The sequence below is a fragment of the Halichoeres trimaculatus genome, unplaced genomic scaffold (assembly GCF_033239565.1).
Source record: "Halichoeres trimaculatus isolate MK-OKI-2021-1 unplaced genomic scaffold, fHalTri1.1 fHalTri1_scaffold_6, whole genome shotgun sequence".
In the NCBI taxonomy this organism is placed as follows: Eukaryota; Metazoa; Chordata; class Actinopteri; order Labriformes; family Labridae; genus Halichoeres; species Halichoeres trimaculatus.
In genome coordinates this window covers 29767073-29794269 of record NW_027437184.1, presented here as the reverse complement: position 1 = coordinate 29794269, position 27197 = coordinate 29767073, and the positions used below count along the sequence as shown (strand labels likewise).

Genomic DNA, 27197 nt, shown 5'->3' with positions numbered 1-27197 from the left:
GAGGGATGGGAAGTCTTGGTGACAGGTGGGAGGTGGTGGGGGTGGGAAACCACAGGGAGGACCACACCACTGGAGTTATCTGTAGCAAGAGTCTGTCTCTGTGGTTGTGAATCACCCGAGGGACTGAGGAGATCCTGTAGAGCTGTGCAGTCCTCTCTTTCCATGGCTGAGGGCCATGATGGGATAAAAAAAAAGACTGGCTGAGATAAAGAGAGCCTCCATCCCTCTGTGTGTGTGTGACTGCGAGAGACGTGCCAGGAACAATTGCTCAGTAGAGGTGCATGTGGCTCGAGTTTCATTTGTCTTTTTACTGAGTACTTCCTGTGTTACACTGAAACAGCTCCAGAAAACACACCAAGCACCAGTTTAACTGTATTCTGTTTCAACTCTCCTACATAGGGCTGTGATACTGTAAAAGATATGGTTGTGGTTGTTTTTTCTTATTGATCAACATTTATCACCTTACAAAACTAGACAATGCTTCAAGTCTAGGAAGTATCATGATAATAACTAACATCTTTAAAAATCAGCTTTCAAACACAGGTTCATTTTGAGGATGAAGCAAAAGGTTTAACAGCTGTTTCATGTCTACGATGTGCTCTCTGTCACAGATAACATCAGTGAGGTCCCAAATGTGATGACTTTGGTTTTTACCGCCACTTTCGATTTGAATAACCAGAGATAATTTCATCAGCATAACAAGAGAGCACCAATTAATTAACCCATGTTGTAGTTCATTATTTCACCACTCAATGTCAGCATTATAATCACACTGTAGATTAATTATCACCTCATCACAATGCTTTGTCATAACTGAAATACCTTTATGTCGCTGTAAGTCAATTGATGAGAGTTAGCAGCTGTTATTCTCAGCCCTCAGCCTGCTAGAGGCAATCAGGAATAAGACTTCTACACCTCATTAGGAAAAGAGATGCTCGCTGATGGTGTCACATGGAGTGAAAACATTGTTTCTGTAACAGTAATGTGTTTGGTTTGGACTGAATGAACCTTCTGTCTGTGTAGTGCAGCCAAAAAGTGACACAAATTTAGTAACAAACTTAGAAATTTAAGAGTTAACTTTAGACCATAACTTGAGACACAACTGAAACGGAGCTGCTGCAACAGGCAACCAAAGGCTCACAAATTAAAACCCAAAATACAAACACATTAAAGAAGCTATTGATGTGTCTATCCTCCAAGGCAGCTCTTTAAACAAATAAAAACAGAGCCCCTCCAGCCACTCTTTCATCCTTCACAGGATGTCAGACGGAGCTTGAAGCCAAGCTGTTAGACGTTAAATTGGTTTGGCTTTTTGTTAGTGAATCGTTGTTTTTGAAGGTTTCTACCTGGAGCACAATTATCCACAGGAATTTTTCCACTCCATGAACAGACCAAGGACAAGTCATGATTTTTTAATATTCTTTGAGAAATAAGAAATCAAAAAAATTAATGTGACTGTTACATCATCTTTATTTTTTAAAATCTGCTCCTGGTTGAAATGCTGTGCTCATTTTGCCACATTAAAACACAATTTGACACTAATATTCCAAAAAAGAGACTTCTGCAGTGCCGAATAGTATAATAATAGATTTGCTAAAACTATGATTATGTACAAACATAGTTGTTAAAACTAGAATATGCAGATATATTCGTTTCTACGAAAACACTTCACACTGTTACTTAATGAAATTTCATGTCTATTTAGATAATGTGCAAAAAACTGAACAGAAAAGGTAGTGGTCCAATTCTTTTCTGGTAAACAGGACGTCAGGAGGGGCTGCGAGCTGAGCAACTGCCATGAAGTTGTCTTAGATCCAAGGATAGTATTTCTTCAATGTCTGCTGCTGGATGGATTCTAGTCTGGAGCTGAATTATCAGCAGTAATCCTCTTTTTATAAAAAGAAGTTCAGTGTTTGATCCAGGAAAACACTGACAAACAGTTTAAAGATCAGATCAGTGTTTTTCCTAAAGCTGCTCTTTGGAAACAACGACAGGAGGGGCTGTGAGCTAAGCAGCCACCAGAGGCGTTAAGATGAAATTTCTTGAGTGTGAAATTTTACTGAGAGTGTGTGAATACTGAGTGCTACAAACTGCAACCCAACTGGCTAATTTTAACATTATTGATCCAAGCTGCTCATATTTTATTGTTCTCACAAATCTTCTGTATAACCCTGTAAAAATTAGGAGCGGAAGAAAAAAAACATTGAATTGTAGTATTGAGTTTGATTGTTAAACAATTCTAATTAAGTCACTTCACTTTAGTCTTTGTTTATAAGCTGGGTTGTCAGTAGGGATTAGGGGTAGGTAAAAATGTTGATGAATCGATGCATCGAAATATTGCCTTGCCCAATTCAATATCCATTCAGCAAATCCTCTGAATCGATTCACCTCCTGGCAAATGGGGGGGTGTGCGTATTATTCACATTGAGTGGACGAGGGCCACAGGAGACCAAACAACAAAAAATAAAGGCGGCCAAAACAGCATTACAAGCATAAAGCCAAATCCTTCAGCTTTAAAGTCTGACGTTTGGGTTGTTTTATTGCTCCAAAAGGTGAGGTGACATACAACATATGTCCACGTGGGGCATAAAAATCGATAATCAACATTTAAATCAATATCAAATCAAATCGATATCGAATCGAATCACAACCTAATGAATCGAAATCGAATCGGATTGTGAGGTTCTTTGCAATACCCAGCCCTAGTAGGGACGGGTAACTTTTACATTTGAAACGATACAGTACCGATGCCCAGTATCTTTCAATTTGTACTGGTACTCAATGGTAACAATTTTCTGTACTTTATTGTGTTTATGTGGTAAAAAAATATCAATTTGTTTAATAATAAAATCTCAATTTCTTCAATTTAACATATTTTTTTTAGCATATAACCCTGGAATGCTGTGTTCATGTCCAGCATGGAAAATTTCCCCCTCTCTTTCACTCCCTCACAGTCACAAGGATTTTTTTAGGTACCTAAACATGGTACCATTTGATTTTACATGAATCGATACCTGGCACTTTTGACAGAATTTTGTTGGTACCTATAAAAGTACCTAATTCAGTACCCATCCCTACATGTCAGGTCCCCTGAATAAATTTTAAAAACTGACTCACATGTGATGTTCATTTTTTGTGAAAATATGGCTCCAGATAAAGTCTGTAGATACCATTATCATTCAACTTATCACTTGGTCTGGGGTTCAAAAAGCAAACTAAAAATCACAAAAATTGGGAATATCGAAGAATCACAATTTAAACTGAATCCACACCACCAAAAATTGTAAAAGAATTGAATCAGGAGAAAAGCATCTAGTCTCAGCCCTAATAAAGATGCTTTAATTTAAATCCATAATTTTATCTCTTTCACAACACTATCTCACAGACACCATCCAAGCTAAAACCACACACACACACAAGCAACTATAGCGAGATTTTCGATGTCTCCCTGGTTTTTTGACGTACTGTCGGGCTGTGGCAAATTTCTATAGCTACAAACAGAAGATCAAGTTAGAAAATATTCCATCAGCAGAGCATTTACAGGCAAGAACAAAGCTCAACTTCTTTGAATGTAGATTAAATGAGAGCACTCAAAAAAAGCTAGTCAAAGATCAGATAACTGCCAAATGTGCTTAAATATGCTCTCTTTGAAATCAAAGCGTCTCCTTAGAGTGTGAGAGGAACATCCAGACTCACTATTTTGTCTTCTTTCTGGTTGTCAGCGGATAACAAGCTCCATTCGATGTCCAGAGGTCCAGAGTCTTCAGGCGCCAGGGAGAACTGACAGTCCAGCTTCACACTCTGACCGCTGGCCTTCTCGATAGACGTCGGCCCTGTGGTTGTGATCTCCAGACATGAGGCCAAACCTGTGCAGAAACACAAGATGAGAAGAGATTAAGAGCAAAGCATTAATTTGTGCATCCATAACCTTATATATTGGACAGTAGCTCCCAGACAGAAACTTTGCAAGACTCAGAAATATGATTGCTTAAAATCAGACTGCTGAGTGGCTGAGACTCAGGCCTAAATCCAAAGTTTCTCAGACTCATCAGACATGCAGGATGTGTCTTGAAGCTACACATTTGTATGCTGAAGCGATCTCCACCTGCCACAGACAATGCATACTCCAGGAGTTTTACAGCCTTGCACCATGAAGATGAATGATTCTGGGATCATGTTTTCCGACAGATCTGGGAGTGATGAAGTGTCAGAGGTGGTTGAAATGTGAAAAGTTTTTCCAGTATTATTAATCAATATCGCAGAACAACATGGGGTGGTATTGTGAATAAGAATAATCTCCATGCCGTGATGACACATCAGAAGAAGCTTTAATTAGAACAGAAACACTCATACTGCTAATGAGCTGTAATTCATGAGCACAACACTTCAGCTGGATGGATCTTCACAGGCAGAGTTTTTATCTAATTTTCAAAGTCCATCCTACACTTTGATCTTGTTTTCCCTCTCTAGATTTGGCAGAAAAGTGTTTTTTTTTCTATCTTTTATGAGGAGTTTCTCTTTTTATAATAGCCTGTTCATCCTGAGACCTAAAGCTCACTGAGCCACAGTGAAGGACGTGTAAACAAACAGAAAACAACCTGTCTGAGAGACACCACAGGATGAATAATTCCTCAAGGCAACACGTGTTTCCTGATTCCATTCTTCTCCAGGTGAGTGAAAATGCACAAAGATGGCAAAGTAAGTGTTGTAGCGACTAATTTCACAAGAACAGCTGCCAAAGGTAGTGATCTGAGAAGCTCATCAAATAAATATGGATACATCTTGTCTGAGGAGTAACCCTTTTAAATATACATGATGTAAATCCCACAGTGGGAGAAACAGACACTGGAGGAGCTGGCCTTGCTGAAGCAGTGATGGTGATAATGAAGAGGAAAACGCAGCCCATCACCAAACTGGAGCAAATTCTTCAGCATTTATTCTTAGAAACGAATAAACATAAATTCCTGGTGACATCAACTGGGTTAAGATTCTCCATTCAGAGAGAGATTTAAGCCGCAGCGAGGAACACAGTCCATAGAGAATGGAGTTGTCACATGCTGCCTCGACACATTAAAATCCTTCTGACAGCCTGCCACCTTCCACTCAGCGAGCGGGGGGAGAACAGCTTTAAAAAAAAAGAGAGAGGGAGAAATCACCACAATATGTTGCTGCTAAGAGGCCCTGCAAATGTGTTACACTCATCACATCGCAGCAATGACACCAAACACATGTAGGGGGGAAATTTGTCCCCGACTTGAAAGAGAAGCGTTCTAATGTTCATGTGCATGATGCATCTCATTTACCTTCATTCTACAAACAGACTGATGGAGCTGGATATACTGTGAAAGCATAATTGAAACAGGAGTGAACATTGCACTGGAAACACTTAGCCTCTTTTTCTTCATGCGAAGGTTTCTCAGTTTAAAAGCTTTGCACATTAAGAGTGAGGCTTTAAACAACAGTTTACACAGAATCATGTGTGTTTCCTGCATGCAAACCCTTTAATGTAAAGATTAAAGATGTCTGATCTACCAGCGCTTAAATTGGCGCCAATTGAGGCAAACGTCCGCAGTGTGCTGTGCTGCAGAAAATGACAAGGACATCCAGCCCGGCAGAAGAAAGGTTTGCAAAAAAAAAAAAAAAAAAGCTTCCCACCTCCTGTCATCAGACCCAATTCTCTCCAAGCTGCATCAGTTCTCTGAGAGAGGACACCATCATCCAGAAAACGCATCTCTCTGTCATATCATCTTACGCCAACCCGAGTCTTTCATGCTTTTTTTCCCACTCAGGGGATACCTGGATAAGCAGCCAGAATTTGCATTTTTGTCATTCTCACGTCCCAATTAAATTCTCAACGCCTGCCAAAGCATAAAAACTGCATGTGAATAATAAAATGTGTGTTATTTATTGTTTCTATATGCTGGTCATTTATTACTTATGCCTGTATCAGTATTCAGACTGTGCAGGATGAATGTCTGGAGGTTGTAGAGGAATTTCAGCTCTCAGGCTCCTGCTTCATTCAGTCTGGTGTGTCTAGCATGCAAATATGAGGAGAAAATGTAAACAATAAAATAATTCAAGTCACAATCTGAACTTTGCAGCCCTCAGTCTGTTTGTTTGTGTAGAGGAGTTCAATGAAGGCTCGAGTGGCCAACCAGAGCGAGGATAAACATCCATTTTTCTGACCTCAGATTTAGAAGTTAAATGTTTTTTTTTTCCATTCTTAAAATGATGTTTACATCATTCAACATTTCTCTGTTGTAGTTCTTTTTTGCAAGTTGTTATCGAATGCTGTGCTGTGATTGGCTGAATTTCTCCACACTGTGATTTTGGACAGATATGGTTGTTATCTGATTCTCCCTGCTTGGATGGCGTGTGGATAAATTTCAAAACGCACGCCTGCTCTGCAAAATGAGGATCGTTGACTAGGGTTCCAAAACTTTCAGCACGTGAAATAGTAACACCCTGCCATGGGAATAAACTTATCATCTCATTCATTAAAAAAAAAAATAATGATAAAAAAAGAAAAATATAAAAAAAGGCTGAGATGCTTAATTAACTGAAAGTTTATACAACATTTTTGCACATATTGCTCCATTTCCTAAATTAATCTGCCACCACTGATACCATAATTATCATGGCTTAGTCACCTCAGGAGTCTTCAACAAAGAAATGTGGAAAAAGGATCAAAAATTTCTTTTTGGATAGATTTATATGAAATTCACACCATATTTTAGCTTATATTTTTAGAATAATGGATGAAATATGTGTTTGACTACTTTTTGATTTTGGAAGCATTTCCCTCTTTCAATGTTTTGCAGCCCTCCAGACGGTCCCAACCCCTTAACTTTGGAACTACTGGGCAAAGAGATAAGAGAGTTGGGACTTGGAAACAGTATCTGATACTTGGTCTTATGTGCTGTTTCTCAATCAGCGATCAATAAGAGTCAAAGAAATTCCACAAGTACCAAAATCTTACTACAGCAACTAGGGGTGCGCCGATCACAATGTTCTGGCCTATTACCTATCACCGATCTTTAGAAGCCTGACCTGCCGATACCGATTTGGGCCGAAATCGATTTTTATTTTTTATAACTGACAGCATATACCTTCAATGTTCCAGTCTTATTTTATTGAAAATCATTGAACAATACCTGTGAAACAATGAAATCTTTATGTTTTAACCTAGGGGCCGTTTACACAACAACTGTTTTAGGGTAGAAACTGTTGGTTCTGGACTCTTTTTTTTTTTTACTTTAAGAAGTGCCGAAGTTTTCTTGTACAGACCAAATTGTACGACAACGGTTTTAGGGTGAAACACAAAAGTTTTGTTGTGGCCTCGCGTTTACACAGCCGACCTATAAAATAAACTTTTGAAAACAGCCTCCAGAGTAGGATTTTTCTGAAATGCTGCCGGCGTTTTCAGTCGATACGCCGATTTCACGCTCCGCTTCAAGCATCCAACAATCCAACAGTACCGTTGTCACAATCATCACGAACTACAGTGTTGTGCTTGTGCTGCTGAATCTGCTGAATCTGCTGACTGTCTTTCAACAAAATGTGCATCTGTTACTCCACTTTTGCACTTAGTATTCACCAATACACCAGATGATGGGCTCAACTCTGCTTGGGTGGAGATCTGCCAAAAGCTGCTTCTGGACAAGATAGTTATAGCGCCACCTGCAGGCCTGGCATGCTTACTACAGCGTTGTCAGATGAAATGTTGTCGTGTAAATGGGGCCTTAGAAATACAGCACCCGAAGGACCTCCCCTCCACTTTGATTCGATATGCCACTCCTTTGTGACTCCTTGTGTTAGACCTAATGACATTACTTCTGCTCTTTATCTTTTTAGGGTCATCTTGTGATTCCCAGTTGTCAGATATAATTATTCATCACTTCATAACAGGGATGAAAACTAATTTTGGTACATGCTATTAGTTGATTATTGATAGAGTCCATCTCTTGACATTAAAATTACATTTTTCATCATTTCCACCAGGGCAGGGCTGTGCACAAAAAAAGAAAACAAAATAAAAACAAAAAAACAAAGTAAACAAAGTGTGGTAGTCCGGTGAGATTTGAACCCAGAGAAAACCACAGTAACTGTCAGTTGTCAAAAGTCTGGAAAGAATTTCTATACAATCAGTAAGAACAAAACTCAGGTCAGGAGTGACTTTTTAATTGATTGTTGAATAGTTCCAGTTGAATACTGAATACTATTAAGGCTTGAAATGCCTATCAAAACTGTATAAGTGCCTTAAAAACCACCAAATACCACAGAATAGCTGTTTCAGTTGTTTTTGTAATTGTCGGCCATGTTTCTTGACTGGTGTGATATCTTGAGCTGCAGATTCACAAACTGAATAAAGTGTGAAAGAAATAATATAGACTCTCAATGTCTCATGTTGCTTCAGAAATATTTCAACAAAGAGGATGCTAGCAGGTGACTGTGCCTGAACTTTCTGGACCCTGGTGATCCACAGGTAGAGATCCCACTGTTTCTCTCTGCTTTGTTTCAGCCTCAAAACCTGACTCCCCTCCAGGCTGTGGTAGGTAACTGAGTGAACCTATCACACACACAAACGCATTCAGAAGAGCGACAGTCTCAGTCACACCTTCCATTGTTGAAGCTGAGAGTCTCTACGCATTTCATACGACTACAAAGCAAAAGCATCGTTTTATTCCCCGGCTGCCGGTGCTGCAGCTGGTCGTTTCAGCCCACAGATTCTGACAGGCGCCCTTAATGGGAGCGATCAGTCGCCTCCAGCAGAAGCACAGGAGACGGGGAGAAATATAGAGAGAACTGAGATATGTGTCCATCAATGTCAAAACGGGATACACAGCCTGGCATCTGCAAGACGAAAAGCTGTGTCAATTCATCAAGCACTTCAAGAAGCAGGGCCGTTTCTCAAAGTTGTTTGGATAGAAAGGGGAGAAAAAATTGCATTCTGGGTAAAGAGGAGGTATTGAGCTGGAACAGTTTGTCTTAGAGAAAGGTTTCTCTGTCTGTCTGATGTAGCTGTTAAATAAATGAGGGACCACAGAGGCTTTGGGCAGCGTTTGTTTAAATTACAGCTCAGACACAGTCCTTTCTATTCAGCAGAACACACGGAGGAAAAAAATCAATTTCAGGATGTCACCTCCTCACTGGTTTACTTATGAACCTGTCTGTCAGGTGTCTCAGGTGACAATAGAGCACAGGGGAGGACCAGAAACACAATGAGTGTCCTTTTAAGGACGGCTCCATATTCAACCATCAGATAGGAGACTATAAACCTGTTACGTCCTGATACTGCTGTTTGAAGAGAGGGCTGGAGGAAAATATACATAAGTATCATCGTGTGTTTTATTAAAAGTCCTTGAAACTGTGAAAGACACTTTCCAGACTCTCTTTTCAAAGAAACACAAGTTTAAGAACAGCTTAACTTAAAGATTTATTTTATGATGACAGAGACAAATGATGTATTTATGTGCACAGACTGAAGGGATGTGTCTTTGTATGCACCGTCACAGGGACAATAGCCAGGGTGTCGGCATCAAACTCCTCTGTTGACATGGAAGCTCAGTAAAGAGGTTGGATTAAGATGTGCGCATACACGCATCAAGACTTTTAATATCAATAAAACTATTGTATGTGTTTTAAATCTCCAGCACTAAAGGAATCACAGTTTAGATGTAAACCTCAGCAGTGGACCAACGAGGAAATAAACTAGCACGTTTAAAGTTTCTTATGGTTGTTGGTGTGAAATATCTCCAAACTGCTGTCTGCATAATATTTAAACTCCGACAAACAAAAAATGCACAGACACGTTGGTGTTTAGGATGCATCGTCCCTTTGTTGTTAAAATTTGAACTAACTTTCAGTCAGTAACAGACCGACACCCAATCCCAGGATCTGATCAGTGCATCCAGAAGAAAGTACCTAACCTAGTCCAAACCCTGAAACATCAGCAGTAAAATTTTTCTTAAAGCAGAAATAAGGCTACGTATAAGCTTCTGTAATGTTGCTACAACCCAGTACAGAGGTTTTATTCTCCTCCTGCCTTTTCCTTCTATTTTTTCCATTATTTTGACCATTGAGATGCTCAACCATCACAGGTTCTTTGAAGGAGTCCAGCCAGAATGAAAAATTAAAATAACCCATTTACATGCGTGAGGTTATTCCTATATACATGGTATCCAAATCAACAGCAGCATCAACTACAGCAGCAGCATGGCAGAAAGTTGTTTACGCCATTATACAGCTCGGACTTCCTGCACTCAAAAGACCAAAATTCATTAAAAACAGAACATCTGCAAAACACAAATAAATGTTCCTTTCGATAGGGATATCCCAATTAAACTGGAATATGAGCATATTCCTGTTTTTAAAAAGAGTTACTGGTGTTTACATGGCCGTGCGCAACCAGGTCATTGCTAACATTCTGAATATAAAAAGGTTTATGACTGTATGTAAACATAGCCAATGTTTTACGGAATATCGTTCTGAAGAACAGTCAACATAATCTGAGCCTTTCAATCAACTTCGCATTTCAAGAAACCAGGCTCTTCTGACTCTGGTGCTAACATGAAACTGATAACCCAGATTATTAATGACCCATGGCATTCGTAAACCTCACTGGGTTGTTTGGAAAAAAGGAAAAAAAAAAAGATCAGATTTGATGCACAAGGTGGCGAGTGAAAAAAACTGACTTTTTTCCTGAAAACAGTTTAAAGGTCCCATATTATGCAAAAATCACTTTATTAAGTCTTTTAGTTAAATTAATGGGTCTTTGGATTTCCTCCTAGCCCACAAAATGTGATACTTAATGATAAAACCTGTATTTCGTAAAAATCCTGACCTAAAACAAGCTGTTTGGAATTTCCGGGTGTGCCAATGTCAGCGAGTTTCTTTTTTGAATATTCAGGAGCAAGTGTGACCTGATTGGTCCACCGGAGCAAATTACCAACCATCAGCCAACAAACTTCAGACCCTGGAAATGTGAGTATTTTAAATGCTGTGTGCTGTGGAGCAGATGTAAGAGCTTTTCCTCAGTGTTCCCCCCTGTTTCTGTGTTAGCTTCAGGATGCTAACTTTAGCTGCGGTTAGCCTGTTGTTTTAGCCTGTAATGTTACGGTAAACGAGCTTCGCTGTTTTCTAAACATTGTGCACTCAGAGCTTGTGGTGCCGCTATCAGTGACCTGGAAGAGCAGGGCGGTATCAGCAGTGACTCATTTACATATAAAGGCCACGCCCACTAAATCAGACCACTCTGAACAGAGGGGCTATGAGAGCCTGGAAACAATGCTGCTGTGCTTGATTTATTGGCTTTTTGGACCAAAACATGTTACTACCATTTTATGAAGACATCAATGATCCATATTAAACTGCAGAAAAGGAGCAGAATATAGGACCTTTAAAAATGCATTACCCTTTAAAAAAGTTTTAAAAATAATTATATCACTACTTATTAATTGCAAAACATATTGCCAGGTTCTTTCCTATTTACAGATAAGAATGGGCTTTTTCTTGTAATGGTAAAAGGTAAGAATAAGAAGAAAAGAAAATTTAAAGACATTGAAAATAACTGAACTGTTTCCTAGAATCATTTCTCAGGAGTTACAGGTGCCGGAGCTCTACTTTAAGTCATCTTCTGGATTATAGCTGTGGTCAGATTGGTTACTTGAAATGAGAGGTTTCTGTATCCATGTGTTTGTCCTCACTTTACTCACTGACCAGAAGTGGGCCGGATTACTGGTAAAGGTGAGGTCACTCAGGTTTTAAGATCTGACTCACAGTCAGCAGGAGGAGGAGTGAATGTTTGATATGTTTGAGTTACTGTCAGTCAAATCTAATCAAACCACGAACACGTCCTGATAATGCAGCGCAGGGTGAAACTTGGATTTTGGCTCCCTTTGTCATAATCCTGTAATAACACCTCATATTAAAAACAGTTAAACTTGTTTCATGGTTTAGGGGACTGACTAAATCGGGACATGAAGCTGTCGACAAACGTACACTCAGATCGATCAGGTGCACAGCCCAGAGATAAAATTTTATGGCAGATCAACATTCATATCAATAAAGACCTCTGAGAGGTAAAAAAAACAAAACAGTTCAACATTTTACACCTGTCCACAAACACCCAGATGGTCGTCCTTTCTGCAAAATACAAATCACTATAATGGAGCCACAAGCCTTCATTTTAATCTTTTTAATGGAAAGTCAGATCAATGGTTCCTGTAAGCACAGCAGGTAGAGAGGGGATAAAGGATTATGGGTTCAGCTGACATGTCTAAACTAAACACAGATAAAACATCCGGGACAAATATCAAAGAAATGAAGATAACTCTGAAAAAGAGGACGATCTAAACATGTCCTCCATACAGCATAAACACTGTGAGTTTGACATCACTGATCAACTCGGACTGTGAATAACTAGTCAGTGAGTCAGCTCAGTGAGGTGTATCTGTCGTTTCAGGGCTGTACAGTAACTCATACCACCTGCCCACAAGGGTTAGGTGATACCTTTGAAACATGGCGTATGAAGACATTCTGCGTGAAATCTGGTGATGATCGACTGTTGCCGGAGAAGCTTTTGTGATCCACAGTTGTGTTTTTGTACCTGCATAACAATGCAGCAGCAACAGCATGGCTGTAAACAAACATGCAGACTCTTAAATTAACAGAAATCCATAAAACATGAGTGATAGAAGCAGAGAGGAGTGAGAGAAACAGAGGGAACTGTGACTCCGAACAGAGTGAGGGAAGGTGTTCACACTCCAACTGAATAAAGACAACTTTCCTTTTGCTGCCTCTGACTGAGCTGAAATTTGATGATTTCCACACGCAAAGATGAGCATGGAAAACTGCTTTCTTTTGGCACAGATATGCCAGTGGTCAGCTCTGAAATCACAGTCCAACTCGAGGCTGTGTGACGCTTATTGGTATTGATTATTAACACTCGGACTTAATGCAAGGGTTCCACAGGCACTTGGCTGGTATCCAGTTCATTACAGCACACTACTTTTTCTGTAATTGGTTAAAACCAAACAGGTTTCTCATCATATTACAACCGGCCTTCCGCTGTACGTTTAAGGAGTAATCACCTCCACTTTGTATCAGTGAGTATGAAAAATGCTACGATGTGTCTGGTCAGTCCCGTCCCTGTGTGTGTGTTAGTGTGTTAGTGTGGAGGACGCTCAGCTGAGAGGAGACTTGAAATATATATATTAGCAGAATTTTTGTAGACAAGGGAAGAATTTCATTTTCTTGCGCAGAGAGGGGTGGTTGTCACAGGCTTTGTCTTTTTTTAAGGTGAAGTCTGCAGTTGCATAGCTCATGTTTGGTTTCAATGGCCCTCATTTAGCAATCTTGCGTGGGAATTGGCACAGATCTGGGTGTAGAAATCAGTTTACGGCAACGTTCGCGTGTGATTTATGAAACATGCGTATCAGGGCCAATCACGGCGTACACCTGATCAGCTGTTGATACATGTGGCGGCTGAAAACAATCGTCTTTTACATAACACACCCCTAAATATTCAAGGTTCCGCTGGCCGAATCCACTGAATTTGCGACATGGAGGGACGCATTACGGGAAAAGGGAAACTTCCCCGTGCAGCGGATCGGCAACGCCATAACAACAGAGGTAGAGAGAAATGACGCCGTGTTGTTTGGTAGCCGGAAACGTGGCGTCAGAGTGAGTCAGAAAAACTTGTTGCAAGGAAATCACTGCAGCCGTCAGCAGCGTGGATGTGACAAACTAAAATACAGCAAAGTCTTAGATTTTAGATTCACACATCATTTGTTTATACCTTAAATTATTCATCCGTGATATTTGACTATTAGAAGCCACGGTAATCTTTAAATGTTTCCGTTCAGGTTCAGAAACGTGGAAAGTTGTCTTTTAAAGATGTCTGAGCTCTGAAAGAAGCAGACTCCAGCCTGAACCTGACACAGACTGAGGAGGGAGTGGGGGTAGACCCAGTGGCGGACTGGGACTGAAAAGCAGCACCGGACTTTAACTCACTTTTTCTTCAAAGTAAACCAATGAAGGAAACACATTTTTTTATGGGGAGAAATGAGCTGACAGCTCGCGCTGCTCTTTCATAGCGATGTATTTTACAGTTTGGTGGAAGAAGAGTAAATTGTTAGAAACATTCTTGGTGTCATATCTAATTCAACAATATAAATATTAATTCAAGAACATAAGTGTTTCTGTCAAAAATATCTTGCGCGCACATGATCTAATAATTCTCCTCCACAGACATATTTCCCTCGCTGCACAGTGCTGCCCACTGACGTTAAAACTTGCGTACACAAACTCAGACCTGGCGTGGGATTTGAGTGTACCCTACGCCCACGTTCAGATTGAGAAATGCAGATCTGTGCGTGGAAAGGAGCGTACACCCATTTTTCAGGCGTATGCACGTTTGATAAATGAGGGCCTATGTGAGGTTTGTGAGTGAGGTTCAACACCCTGGAGACTCTTTGCTTAATTCCAGTGAACAAAACTGTCTCATGAGATTTGTGTTCACTTAAAAGTTCTCATTTTCAAAATGAGCAAGTCAAATATAACAGCTGCAGTTTAACTGGAATGACTGATTCAGGATTCAGGGGCAAGAGAAACGACATTAAATTAACTTTAATATTTTACCATTTTTTCAAAGCATTTCTTTCTCTTTTTTTGCCACCAAATAATAAAAAGTTGTACCAATAAAAGTTTGGGATGGGTTAAGTTGAAGCATTGGATATTTATTACTTTATTGAAAAAAATTAATTATTTATTACTTTATTGAAAAAAATTAAAGCGTTATAAAGAACATTTTCATTGTTTTACTGGTGCTGTTTTGTAGCCATATTAAATGACAGGAGAAGAAGACTGTAACCACATCATAAAGCTAAGATATGAACAAATGCACTGCTGTCAGATTCAGAAAGTGAAAAGATCAGACTGAGCATGTCAGTACAATGTCAACAAATGACAACAACACATTGCTGGATGGCAGAAGCACTGGTCAGTGACTGTCAGCCATCAGCAAATTAGTTGAACACTAATCCCCACAGACTTCATCAGATTTGTTGATGTGTCACAAAATGTGATTGGTCAACAAAGTTAAGAACTGAGTCTCACATATTCGTAATCTGATAAATAATCCTAGAAAATACAAAATAATTCACCAAAGCTCAAACATAAACTCAGTGAAATGTTAAGCCTTGTACATGATGTGTTTACAGGCTCCGATGACTCAGATTCAACAACAACAACAATGACCAGGACTCAACCCCAGACTAATGAAAAATAAAGCAGCTTTGATGACTGCTGGTTGACACAGACACTTAAACTCATGGAGGATTTCAGCAGAACCACAAACCACTCAGAGAAAAGTCACACAAACAACCCTGGCAGTGTGCTTTAAAAAAAAGCAGCTCATAAGGTTAATCAGTAACTTCAGCTCTCGACAAACACTGAACGCACACAGTGTGAACTTTTGAGCATGTGACTCAAAGAAGCGATGACTTCACCGAGCGCAAAGTCTGCTTGGGTGAAGACGGCGCTCCACATAATGATGGGCTTCTAATGTGTGGCCGTCAGTCTTTATTTAGAGTAATGGCAGGAGAGCTAAAGTAAACCGGCCTTCTCCCTTGAAGGTAATATAATCGGATGATAACTGGGACCATCATTACAGTCCAAGGCAACTATGAAGAATGGACTGTAGGTAAATGCAGCCATGCATGGACACCACACACACATTATTTCCTAGAGAACGCTGTCTGCAGAAACTCTGTGTGTGTGTGTGGTAGGGGAGCTCTGCAGCATAGAGGGAGGGCTTGCTAGCTAATTAAAAGCTCTGTCTTCATAACTATTCATGGCTGCCTGTGTCTCCGAGTGTCTGTTTCCCTCCAGTCTTCAGCACGCTGTCTGACACAGCACATCCCAGCGTGGTTACTGGGCGACTGAGAATGAACAAGAGGAATTTAGGGTGTCAGCGTGCTCCACCCAATACCCCTACTCCCATTCACTCCCTACACCCCCCCTCCTTCCTCCTCTCTCCCTGCCTGTCCTCCTCTTCACTAACACACCCCTGATTGTGTGGTGCCAGTCCTCCAGACCTCCAATTCTCTCCCGTCCTGCTGATTGTAACCCCCGCCACCCACCCCCACCCTCCTCCACCTTTGTCGGCATACAATGGGGAGCGAATCCTGTCTCCTGGCAACCAATCCCTCCGAGGAGGCTGCTGTGGTGCTTAAGAGACGGTGCGAGGGGAAGAGGGAGAGAGGTTAAGTAGGTGAGGACAGAAGGGAGAGTAATGAAAAGGAAAGTTAACGTTGCCTCACCATTCAAGAAAAGCACAGTGGAAGTCAAACGCTAGCCAGAAGTTTTTCTTATGAATAACCATGTGTTTATGAAAGAGGAATATTGACACAGTTTCACCAGAAGTTATAAACTTAAGCTTTCCAACTGTATAAGATTTTCTGCTTAGAAACAAAGAAATATTCTAAAAACCACAAAAAGTTTGGTACGTTTATTTGGAAAAAAATCCTGATCTGATTTGACATCCTAATGGACAGTACCTAACCCACAGCCATTTGTCATGTGTGCGCAGTTTGTGCAACCTTCTCACCTCGTCTCAGAGAGTACATATAATAGCCTGCTAATAAGCTTATAGGCTAACGTAATGAACATGTCGCTTTAAGGAAAGACATCAGCTGCAGCCAACAGAAGGTGGATGGCAGCTTTCAGATCTAGACTCTCGTGGGTATTTGGTTCAGATTGCTTGTCCTGAAACAGAGAGTTACATGTAAGTGCTAGCTAAAGCTCAAAATGTTTAGCTTGCTCAGAATGTATGTTCATTTGGATTCTTGGGAAGCTGATGATAAGAGAGGGTAACAAGAAACATGTAGGTAGCTCTTCTGTATGAGGCATCACTTTCAGAGAAATGTGAGTGTTTGGTTGCCACTCTGGAGCTTCTACGGAGATACCTTAGTCTTGTACTGTCACTGCTCTAGCTAGTGGTTCTCAAATGGGGGTACGTGTACCGCTGGGGGTACGTGAGGGCACTCAAGGGGGTTTGCAAGATTCAAAAATGTACATTCAAAAAGTAGCGACCAAGCAAAACTCCTTTAACACCATTTATTCAGTCATTGTTTGAATCCCTACAGTGAATATTATATCCAGTAGACACTAAAAGTACAGCGTTGTGTGCTATGTCCTTCCACCAAAATTTGTTTGCGCTTGTTTGGGGGTACTTGGCAGAATAAAAAAACATTTCATTGGGAGTAAATCACTGAAGAAAGTTTGAGAACCACTGATCTCGATAACCAGTCATATTCTAAATAAGGAAGGACTTGTCCTGACCACGCACACTAAAAAATATGGACGTAGTCTCCGCTACATCACTCGTCTGTTCCTGATCCAGAGTAATCAAGCAGATCATTGGTGGGGGCCACGTTGGATATAGTGCTGGCTTTGAGCTTCCTTTGTAACAGTTACAGGGCGTCCATCAGTCACAAGAGCTGAGCTGCGCCCTGATTGGACAAACTCATGATCCAAACATCTTCTCTACTGCTGAGTTAGAATCCCCTCTTCCCCTATAGTGTGTGCCAATAGAGAAATTAGCGTTTCAGACCTGAGTCGTTTTTTGAACCAAGCTCTAAATAAGTGATTTTAATGCTGTAAAAGACCATTTTTTTTTGGCTTGATGTGTACAGGGTTTCTAGTCTTTCTGCAGGCAGCTTCAGGGAAACTCTTGATGAACAGAAACTTTTACCACTTCCACATTTTTCTAAACCTGATATTGCCCTTTGGTCGCAGCCAAGGAGTCGCAAAAAATGGCAAGAAAAATTGCGAAAAATTTGGAGGCGTCATATTCAATATCAGCAGCTATATTCTCCTCCTCTATTCTCCTCCTTGTAATCGTTGTCTTTGTAGTTTTTATGTCTTTTGTCACAATTAACTCATTTACTGCCAGCAGTTTTAGCGCATTTTGACCTATCTTTCAAGACCCACAGAATATTGAGTTCTATGACTCTGTAAACACGGAAACTACCGAAATAAAGAGTAGACTCTCTTCTTTTATCAAAAAAAAAAAGATTGTCTCTACCTTTTTCTGTTGTTTAGCGGGCAACGTTCCGCACTGAAATGACGTCTATATACGTCAATGCAGCGAAAGGGTTAGTGTTGAATGTTTTGGAATGTGACTTGTCGAATGTGTACTCATCGCAAGCAAAACTTTGAAAAAAATCAGCGTCGGACCAAAAAAATAAAAGCCGCAATTTCGCTCTGCAAAAGTTGCTGGTGTAAAAGCTTGCATTCAAAAACAGTAATTCGAAAAAAAATAAATAACGTGCAAAATATTTGCGTGAAAAATACACATCTGATGTGCAAAGGGCTTTAACACTCCAATGAATCTGGAATCAAAATATGAACCCATTGAACACCCAAGTTCTGTTTAATAATAACCAGCACAGAGTTTTTCTTTAACAAACCTCAAACATGTTTTTTTGTTCGTTTTTTTTCCAAGGAAACATGAATCTATCAAGCCCAAAAGACCAACTAAAGCAGTAATTCATTGTGTTTCCATCGTCAGTAGACACATGGACTGCTAGCTGAGCTGCTATCTACATTAGCTCAGCTGTTTCCAGATTGCTGTTGTGGGTCTCACAGAAGCAGAATTAACTTTAGAGGTCTAATATTCTTCAACACAAAGAACCCTGTGATGGAACTAACTTTTACCCATTAAATGTAACAGTGTCACTTTAAAAACCCATCTCTCCAACACAAATGAGATGTTAATGTCACGAGACTGTGAGAAGTCTTCCAGCTGAGCTGCCACTAATAACTTAGTTCAACATAATAAATGTCATGTCACTATTTTTTCGCTGACAACTTTGTCCTTTTCAGAGGATAACAAGCTCACTTTCAGTGCAATTTCATATCCTACTGTTCCGTGAACTTCTTTTCTTTACAGAGGTGTGACATTTAAAGCAACCAGCAGTGTGCTTCCCTCTCGGAGTAAGAGCAGACATACTGGCTCGATTTCTGCTGAGATTATTTGATCAATACTAGCCAGGGAAAAAGTATAATGTTTATCACCGTTATTACAATCTGCGTTCAAGTTTTAGTGCAGCAGGAAGAGTTAAAATATGAGCTTGTCATCGCTTTCTCTGGTGGGTGTATGATGCTGACAGAGTAACTTAATCGTCTCAGCTCTAAGCTGGTTTCTATACCACCACCGTCCCTTGTTTCTTATCAGCTGACATTTACACTGCTAAAAATATATCTGCAATAAGCTAACACTGGTTTGACCAATTCATCCGCCTATTGGGGCGCTTGTTTGCAGCCACAAGAGATTAGTCTCTCAGTGTCATGTACATGGATTTCACAGCACACACACCATTTACCCAGAAGTGTTTTGTCAGAGGTCTTCCGGGCAGACATGAGGTTAAGCTGGGTGCTGTAAGGAGCCGTTTCAGCAGACAGCGATAAACCCTGAAAACAGGAGACGGTTTGACAGGCTAACCTCTCCTGACCCTTGTGCCGGCCGAGCTAAAGACCCTCAGAGTCTTGGCAGGGAGCACGGAGGTTGATAAGCCTCTTTCTCCACCCTTTGACCTTAAAGAGCATCCTTGGGAGTAAAGTCTGAAAAGCCAAGTCTTACCATGGGGAGATAAAGGCCACAGCTATTTCAAGCTCACAACAACAGTGACAAGAAATAACCTGGCTGAGTGAGAGCGGTCATGAAGGCGCGACAGGATTTACCTTTGTTTACCTTCTCTGTGCTCTGCCCGTCTTAAAGCGGTTACACATGTATCTGGTCTGGTGTAAGTCTCAGTGCTTGTGACAGCTTTGATTTAGTATTCAGCAAAGAACAGCAAGCTATGAATATTTAAATACCCAAGTGGTGTGGAAAATGGATCTAAGAATTTAAGCGTCTGGGAATGTGGCTTTAAAGGGAAAACACACCTGATTCAATGGAATCCACAGGAAGTGTGTAAACAGTTGATTCTTCTGATTAGACCCTGGAAGGACAGACGATTACACTCATTCAAACTCTCAGCGCAAAGAAACCGTGCGTGTGACATTCAGTTTACTTCTGCCTTGAACAGCACGATATGACGTCAAAGTCAGAATCTATTCATGTCTACTGGTCACATGACAGCAAGGGCTTTGTTTTCAATGTAATCTTTGCTTTCAGAAGACACACGTGATGGGCACTTGAGGGCTCCTAGAAATGCTATGTAGAACTATCGAACTCAGGGGCCTTAAGAGTTTTTCAGACCAAGGACTGCCTCAATGATGGAGTGATGGAGCAGGGACCCCCTACTATATTAATTTGTGTTTTATATTAAACAGGTCTAGTACCATGTATAAACGTACCTTGGCGTTCAATACCAAACTATCCAGATAATACCCAGGTCAATGTATTTATATCATTTGAAATATCTGCGCGGTACGGTGTCATTCACGATGATACCTTACCAACTGATACCAATGTCAATGTCAATACTGTTTGCCAAATGCATGACAATTAAGTGCACATGGTACCAATGGGCATTTTTTATTTTAAACATGAGCATTTCTGACTGAAAGATAACATTTTCAGTCTCTAAATATCTATTAATGTGTGTTCAAAAACATTAACATAGATACAAACAGAATAGTTGGGAACCAATATTTGAAAACACACAAAATTTCCCTAATTAACCAAAACCGTCAAGGACTCCTTAGGGGTCATAGACCCCTAGTTGAAAACCTCTGATCTAACTAGCTGTACTATCACAGAAATCAACTTCATCATTTGACAAAGATCACAATGTTTTTTAACACCTGAAGCTAAAAACAGTCACAACTAGACATGCACCGATTGATTGGTTAGCTGATCGATCAGCGCCAATTGCCTTCATTCTGGGTGATCGGTAATTGGCCCATCCTTAAACTGATCTTATATTTCTCCAGGAAGGATTGACAGCCAGCCATTGTTGCTTTTTGCTCTGACACCTAACACTCAGGACACTAAATTGTTTAAGTTAAAGCATAAAGATTTTATTGTTTCACAGGTATTGCTCAATGGTTTTCAATAAAATAAGATTGGAACATTGAGGGTATTTGCTGTCAGTTATAAAATAATGAAAATAAAAATCAGTATTGGCCCAAACCGGTATTGGCAGGTCAGGCTTTTTGAAGATTGGTGATTGGCCATAGTATTGTGATCGGTGCACCCCTAATACAAACAGAAAATTTGAAAATACAAAAACGTCAAGGACCCCCTAGGGATCACAGGCCCTCTGTTGAAAACCTCTGATCTAACTAGCTGTAATATTACAGATATCAACTTCAACTTTTGATAAAGATCACAATCATTTCCAACACCTGCAGCCAAAAACAGACACAACTGTGGTCATCGATGAACACATGTGGACATCAGAAACCTTGCTTGAACAACGCCCACCCTTGGTTAAAATAGTCATCTGGCATTAACCTGACACAAGTTTACAAAAATAATCAGATAAAATTAAAATGAAATTGTATTCAGTGTTAAATGCTCATTCTTATACAGATGGTCATTTTCCAATGAGTTTCCAGCAGTTTTAAGATATACATAAGAATGTAAAAAACATTCTCTCATTAAAACCAAACCTTCAAGTTGAAATATTAACAGCTTAGCATTTCTCAAAAAAAAACCCCAGCTGTACAGCCATAACAACAAAGAATCAGAAAAAAGTACCCCAGTCATAAAAGAAGAGAAGTAGAAACAACTCTGACAGCGCTTTAAAGCATGCGTTTAAATGTTCCTCGATTGGCCCTGATGCTTGGATGAATATTTGTAATTCATTATGGTAAAATGACAGTCTGGGGGCTCTGGAATGAGCAAATTAAACAGCACAGCCACTCTCTTCATCACAAACAGTCGAGCCAATCCCCTGTGACTGTGCCGAGGAACATCAATTATTTCAGGCACAGCAGAGGATAACTTCATAACTTGGTCGCTGCTCAAAAAGAGGGCTGTGAATGCTCGCCCCAGTGCCCCTGCTGGAACTATTCAATTTGAGGCAATGTGTGGGCCCTGAGAGCCGGCGAGCTCGGCCGTGGTTTATTTAGTGTTGCAGAGGGCTGGGGCTGTTGAGCCATAGTGATTGTGCTGTAATGCAGCCTGAAAGCTCCACTTGCCACACAGAGCTGCCATCAATTCCCAGCCCGATGACCTAAAGGCTGTTTTGACATAATTGAACATTAAATGATGAAGGGGTGACGAATGACAGGCACTTTAGTCGACTGCCGGAGCATTTGACAGCTTTTAGACGAGCCCGCGGGGGATGTGGTTGATGCTATTGCAATGGATGTCCAGAGCGACCAATTTCTGCTCACATCCATTTATATCAAGTCTGACAGCAACAATAATTTTGATTCAATTAGTTTTTAAATGAAAGCTGGAGCTCACCAATAATCCCTTTAGTTCTCTTTATAAATGAATCCCTGCAGATGCTGGCAGGACAATATTACCACAATGCATATAGCGAAATTTGATTTGTAACTCACAATGAGGTCTGTAAAAACAGACGTCTGTGACTGATTGAGGAAATGAAGGAAAGGAGGAGAAAAATGGGAGGGGGACTACTCGGTTTGCTGTCAAACTTCAAAATCTGGATCCTCAAACTAAGACACTTATTATAGGATACATATAAAATACTTTTAATTCTACTAAATCTATTCATTTCCCTTAGATACACTTTCAGTGACAACATGTGGCTGCATAACTAAGATACACCAACTCAAATAATCGCCATCTTAAAGTTAAGGTAAACTTTATTATCACAACTGAGGAGCTGTTCTTCTTACAGCCGGCAAGAACCTCACAAACTGTTGTGTGTCACTATTATCAGCGCCATCTTCCCACAGTAAAGACGTATCTTTACAAGGTGGATTTTAAGTCCCCAACAGCCCTAAAAACTCCATCAGACAGCATCAACAGAGTGTGAAATGGGGGCATTAGTTTCAGATACTTGGTGGAGTGATTGTAAGGAATGTTAGCTTGTAAACGCTAGCCAAAGCTAGTTTGCTGCCACATTTTCAGTCCATTAAGTTTGTGTCGGAGGGACCAATTAGTTCAACAGTAGCTTAGTTTCTTAATCAACAATACATGCGAAAAATACCAGCTAGAAATTGAATAACCAAACCACTACCAGGGACCACTGACTAACGTGCTGCAGATGCAACTTGAACGCAACTTTTTTTGCAGCAGGTTTTGCAGATGGGTGATTGACGGTCTTGAATAACACTTTGATTCTTCTTAATATATCTGAGTTCCTTAGTGGAAACAAAACTTCTCCTTGGTCTGGAAAAGCTGAGCTAATGGAGCGTAGTCTCCATGTCCACACTGGTACACTAAGGGGCCGTTTACACGACAACAGTTTTAGGGTGAAACACAAAAGTTTTGTTGCGTTACGGCCACACGTTAACACAGAAACGGCGTTTCAGCCGACCTAAAATGCAAACTATTGAAAACAGCCTCCAGAGTGGAATTTTCTGAAATGCTGCAGCCACCATTGCCATGTAAACAGTAAGCCGGTTTTCACTGGAAACGCTGACATCATAATCCACTTCACACGTGCACATAGGATAGTTCAACAATACTGTTGTTACAAACTACCGTGTTGTGCTTGTGCTGCTCAATCTGATGACTGTCTTTCAACAAAATGTGCATCTGTTGCTCCACTTCTGCTCTTAACATTCACCAATACACCAGATGATTGGCTCAACTCTACTTTGATTAAGATCTACCAAAAGCAGCTTCTGGACAAGACAGTTAAAGCGCCAACTACAGGCCTGGCATGCTTACTACAGCGTTTTCAGTCCCTCAGCATTCCAGTGTAAATGTAGGTTTTTTTTTTACTGTGTCTTTGGATAAAAAGTTGTCATGATAACTGGGCCGAAAGTCCTTCTTTTCTGGTTGCACTAAATATACTGGACTGTCTTTATTGTGAGTGACAGAGAAGCAACACTGATTGTTGCCAAGCCTTTAAAGTTACGCAGTGACACTGGTTAACTCCTGCATCATTAGCCACGTTTACATGGACCCAAATATTCCGCTTGCATTCGGTTTATTTGCTCAAATGGAAAGAATTTAACCTTTGTAAACACCTCATTCCGAAAGAAAAGTGCCAATCCGAATGGACATTTAATTGGTTTCACAGGGGTGGAATATTCCTTTACCCAAACCGATTGAGGTATCATGTATCCACTCAAACGGAAAGTTGTCAGGGTACGTTCTTTCAGCGCATGCTCAGATATGACGTAAGACGCTACTAGAGACGTTCCTCAACTTTAAAAATGGCGGCAAGCCGTCAGCACTGGAGGAAAGTTTGTTTTTGATCCAAACTTTGAAAGAAACGAACATAATATTAAGACTGGACAGACGACAAACTCGCAATATGGAGTATTGCAACAGAATGAAAAACTGTTGTCCTCCGTCTTTGATAAATCTTGTGATGTTTACGTTTTTCTGCCCTATTGACTATTCTGTTTGATCACAGCGGCGCAAGTAGACCAGAGATTGGAATATTCCTTTCCATGTATACTATTGTTTTTGGAAAAGTCATTCAGAAAGATTCCATTCAGAAAGGCGAAAAACTCCTCATGTAACCGTGGCTATTGATGCGGTAGAAAATGACTCTGCAATGGTCTTTATTTATCAGTCTCAGATGATACATTTCTCTCCCTGTGTACAATAATTTGAGAATATGTCATGGTGCAGAGCTGCTTTTGATTCGGTTTGGCACAACTGTGTTCAGGAACCAAAATGTCAGGCTTTATTATCTGTTAATGAATCTTTCACGTTATACTGTATCATAATACATTTGCCCTTTTCGGTATTTCTTGAAACTTTAATCATCACTTCCTTCTCTTGCTGTTGTTGATAATTAGTTTTTGTACTAAAAAGATCTGACTGAACCCAAATAACTCTGAAAGTAAGTAAACAAACACACAACAAATGAAGGACTCTTGGGGATATTTGTAAATCAGTGAGTTTTCTTCAGAAGGACTGGCTCCTGGCTCTGAGATTTGTGCTTATTTATGAAGAACGATAGTGTTTGACATTGTGTAGGACAGTGACTGAGCAGGATGCTCTCAACTTCTCTGCCTGGATGAATGGTTTTAATGCTAGACCCAAACCACTAAAAGCCTCCCCATCCTCCATACCTCCCCCCACTGTGAGAGGAGGAGAGTTTATCTGAAGAACCCTGAAGAGTCAGATAAGAACCCTCAGTGTCTCTCAGACCTGTGGAAACACACACACACAGAGGATAAACAAAGGGCCTGTGTCCTTGAAGATTTGTGGAAGCCTAGGGACCCAGAGAGACGTTCACAATACTGGAGCCTGGTTGTGCTGTGGAGCTGATAGGCCAGACGCCAGCCCAAGGAGCAGCACACAGATAGCCCAGTGATAACAGCCTCATGGGAAACAACAGAAAATGTGCCAGCGTCGTTCTGTGAACAGGATATTAAAGTGACAGAGGCAGAGGGACATGAGAGCGCTGTGTGCGGTGTTTCGCAGATACTCTGGTGCGCCTTGTTGATTGAAATGCTCGTCTGTAGATGGGACACAGATGAGAAACAAACATGAAACAGCTGGAGTATTTTCTGCTGTCAGAGATTCCAGAAGAGTGATTACAAAATCCCGTCCCCCTCACTTTGAAGGGAAGAGAAACAGCTCCCTGTGAGAAATCAGAAAACATATGAAGGCAGTTTGCACGACTTGAGAAATGGTGCAAAATTATAAAGCTTCTCTACCACACACACATGGGTTTGTGTGCTCCTGCTTCAAATAAATCCTCATCACAGGAGGAGTAGGGCCGTGGAGTCAGACAGGTTGACATCAATCATTAGCCAGACTTAATGGAGTGAGCTCTAAAGTACAAACAGAAGTGTGAGACAGCAGTCGGGTATTTTCTGGACCAAAGAGACCGTCCTTCAACATAATACAGCAGTTCAGCATTAGACTTGATGTAGACGTCAGACCTGATGTCACTTCAGCTGACTTTCCAGAAAATCCTGGTTGACAGTGCTCACAAAAAGCTTTTATTCTCTTAATCTGCGCTGAGGATCAGAGACACACTGCAATCGCACGCTGCTGAGAGATGAAATGCATTTCTGATCACATCCCTGGTGGTTTAGGAAATGACATCCCCCAAAATTTGAGCATTAAGTACAGTGGTATTTCCAAATTTGTATTTCATCTACTTTAAAAGGATTAGGCTTGCTGAGGTAGTCAGTGTGTGTCCAGACATCCACCGGCTACACGACTTGCTCGACACTCCCCAATGATGTAATGCTGTTCCTTTAAACCATATTATCATCACTAAGTCGGACAACAGACGGCACAATTACAAACTGAAAGTGTCTGCTCCCTGCAGCAGAGGAAGAGTGAGCACACGGAGCAGCAGGAGCCGAGTTTCACTTATCACGTGAAGACAGTGAGGAGAGTTGACTCAGAGCCATGTGAAGAGGAAGCTGACCATCATGGCGGTGGCAGGAGATCTGACGTTTAAAACAGAAGTGATGCTGCATTCACGCTGATTCAGGCAGACAACAGACGGCAGGAAGAAAATACCTTCTGGACATAGCAGAATAAATAAACCAACGGTCAGAACAAATTGGCACGGCGGGAAGTTTCTTTGGCGTTTTGTTCAATAGCTGGTGTTTTCTCCATGTGTGTGGGAGTTACGCAACATCTCAGGCTGGTTCCAACACTGAATTTTTACTGTCAAATTGGATTTGGCAGTTCAGAACAAAGCTTTGAGTATGCATGTCTTTTTTTTTTTTAAGTTTAGAGCCACACAAAGTTTCTACATTTGTATGAGTCTCATATCTCACCTGCTAGATGTCTATTTTGTTCAAGACTGTGAGTGTTTTGAGTAAAATCACCCGTACATTTAACTATGTCTTAAAGTGATACTCCGGGATGGAACAAGTTGGGTCCTATCACAAGGTTTAGGGCAGAAATTACCCCTACAGCAGTGTTTTTGTGCAGCAGAAGCCCAGGGCGCACGCACCAAACACCCCCTCCCTGCTCCTCTGCAGGTTTCCTCTGCACTCAGACAGGGCCATATTTTACTTGACTAAAAACACGAATAAACGGACTCCCACCGAAAAAATCTGATATTGGTCTGCATTCACCCTTTATTTGGAGAATTTTCAGCGCGTTACTTTCA

General features: G+C 40.7%; 1 protein-coding gene across 1 annotated transcript in view; it reads right to left on the bottom strand.

The window, feature by feature from the left end:
- The window catches only part of cxadr (CXADR Ig-like cell adhesion molecule), an 86586-nt gene that overhangs the window by 30441 nt on the left and 28948 nt on the right, over nt 1-27197 (bottom strand). Inside the window, exon 2 of the mRNA XM_074672801.1 lies at nt 3697-3866. Coding sequence (XP_074528902.1) covers nt 3697-3866 — 170 coding nt within the window. The remainder of the gene's footprint in view (nt 1-3696; nt 3867-27197) is intronic.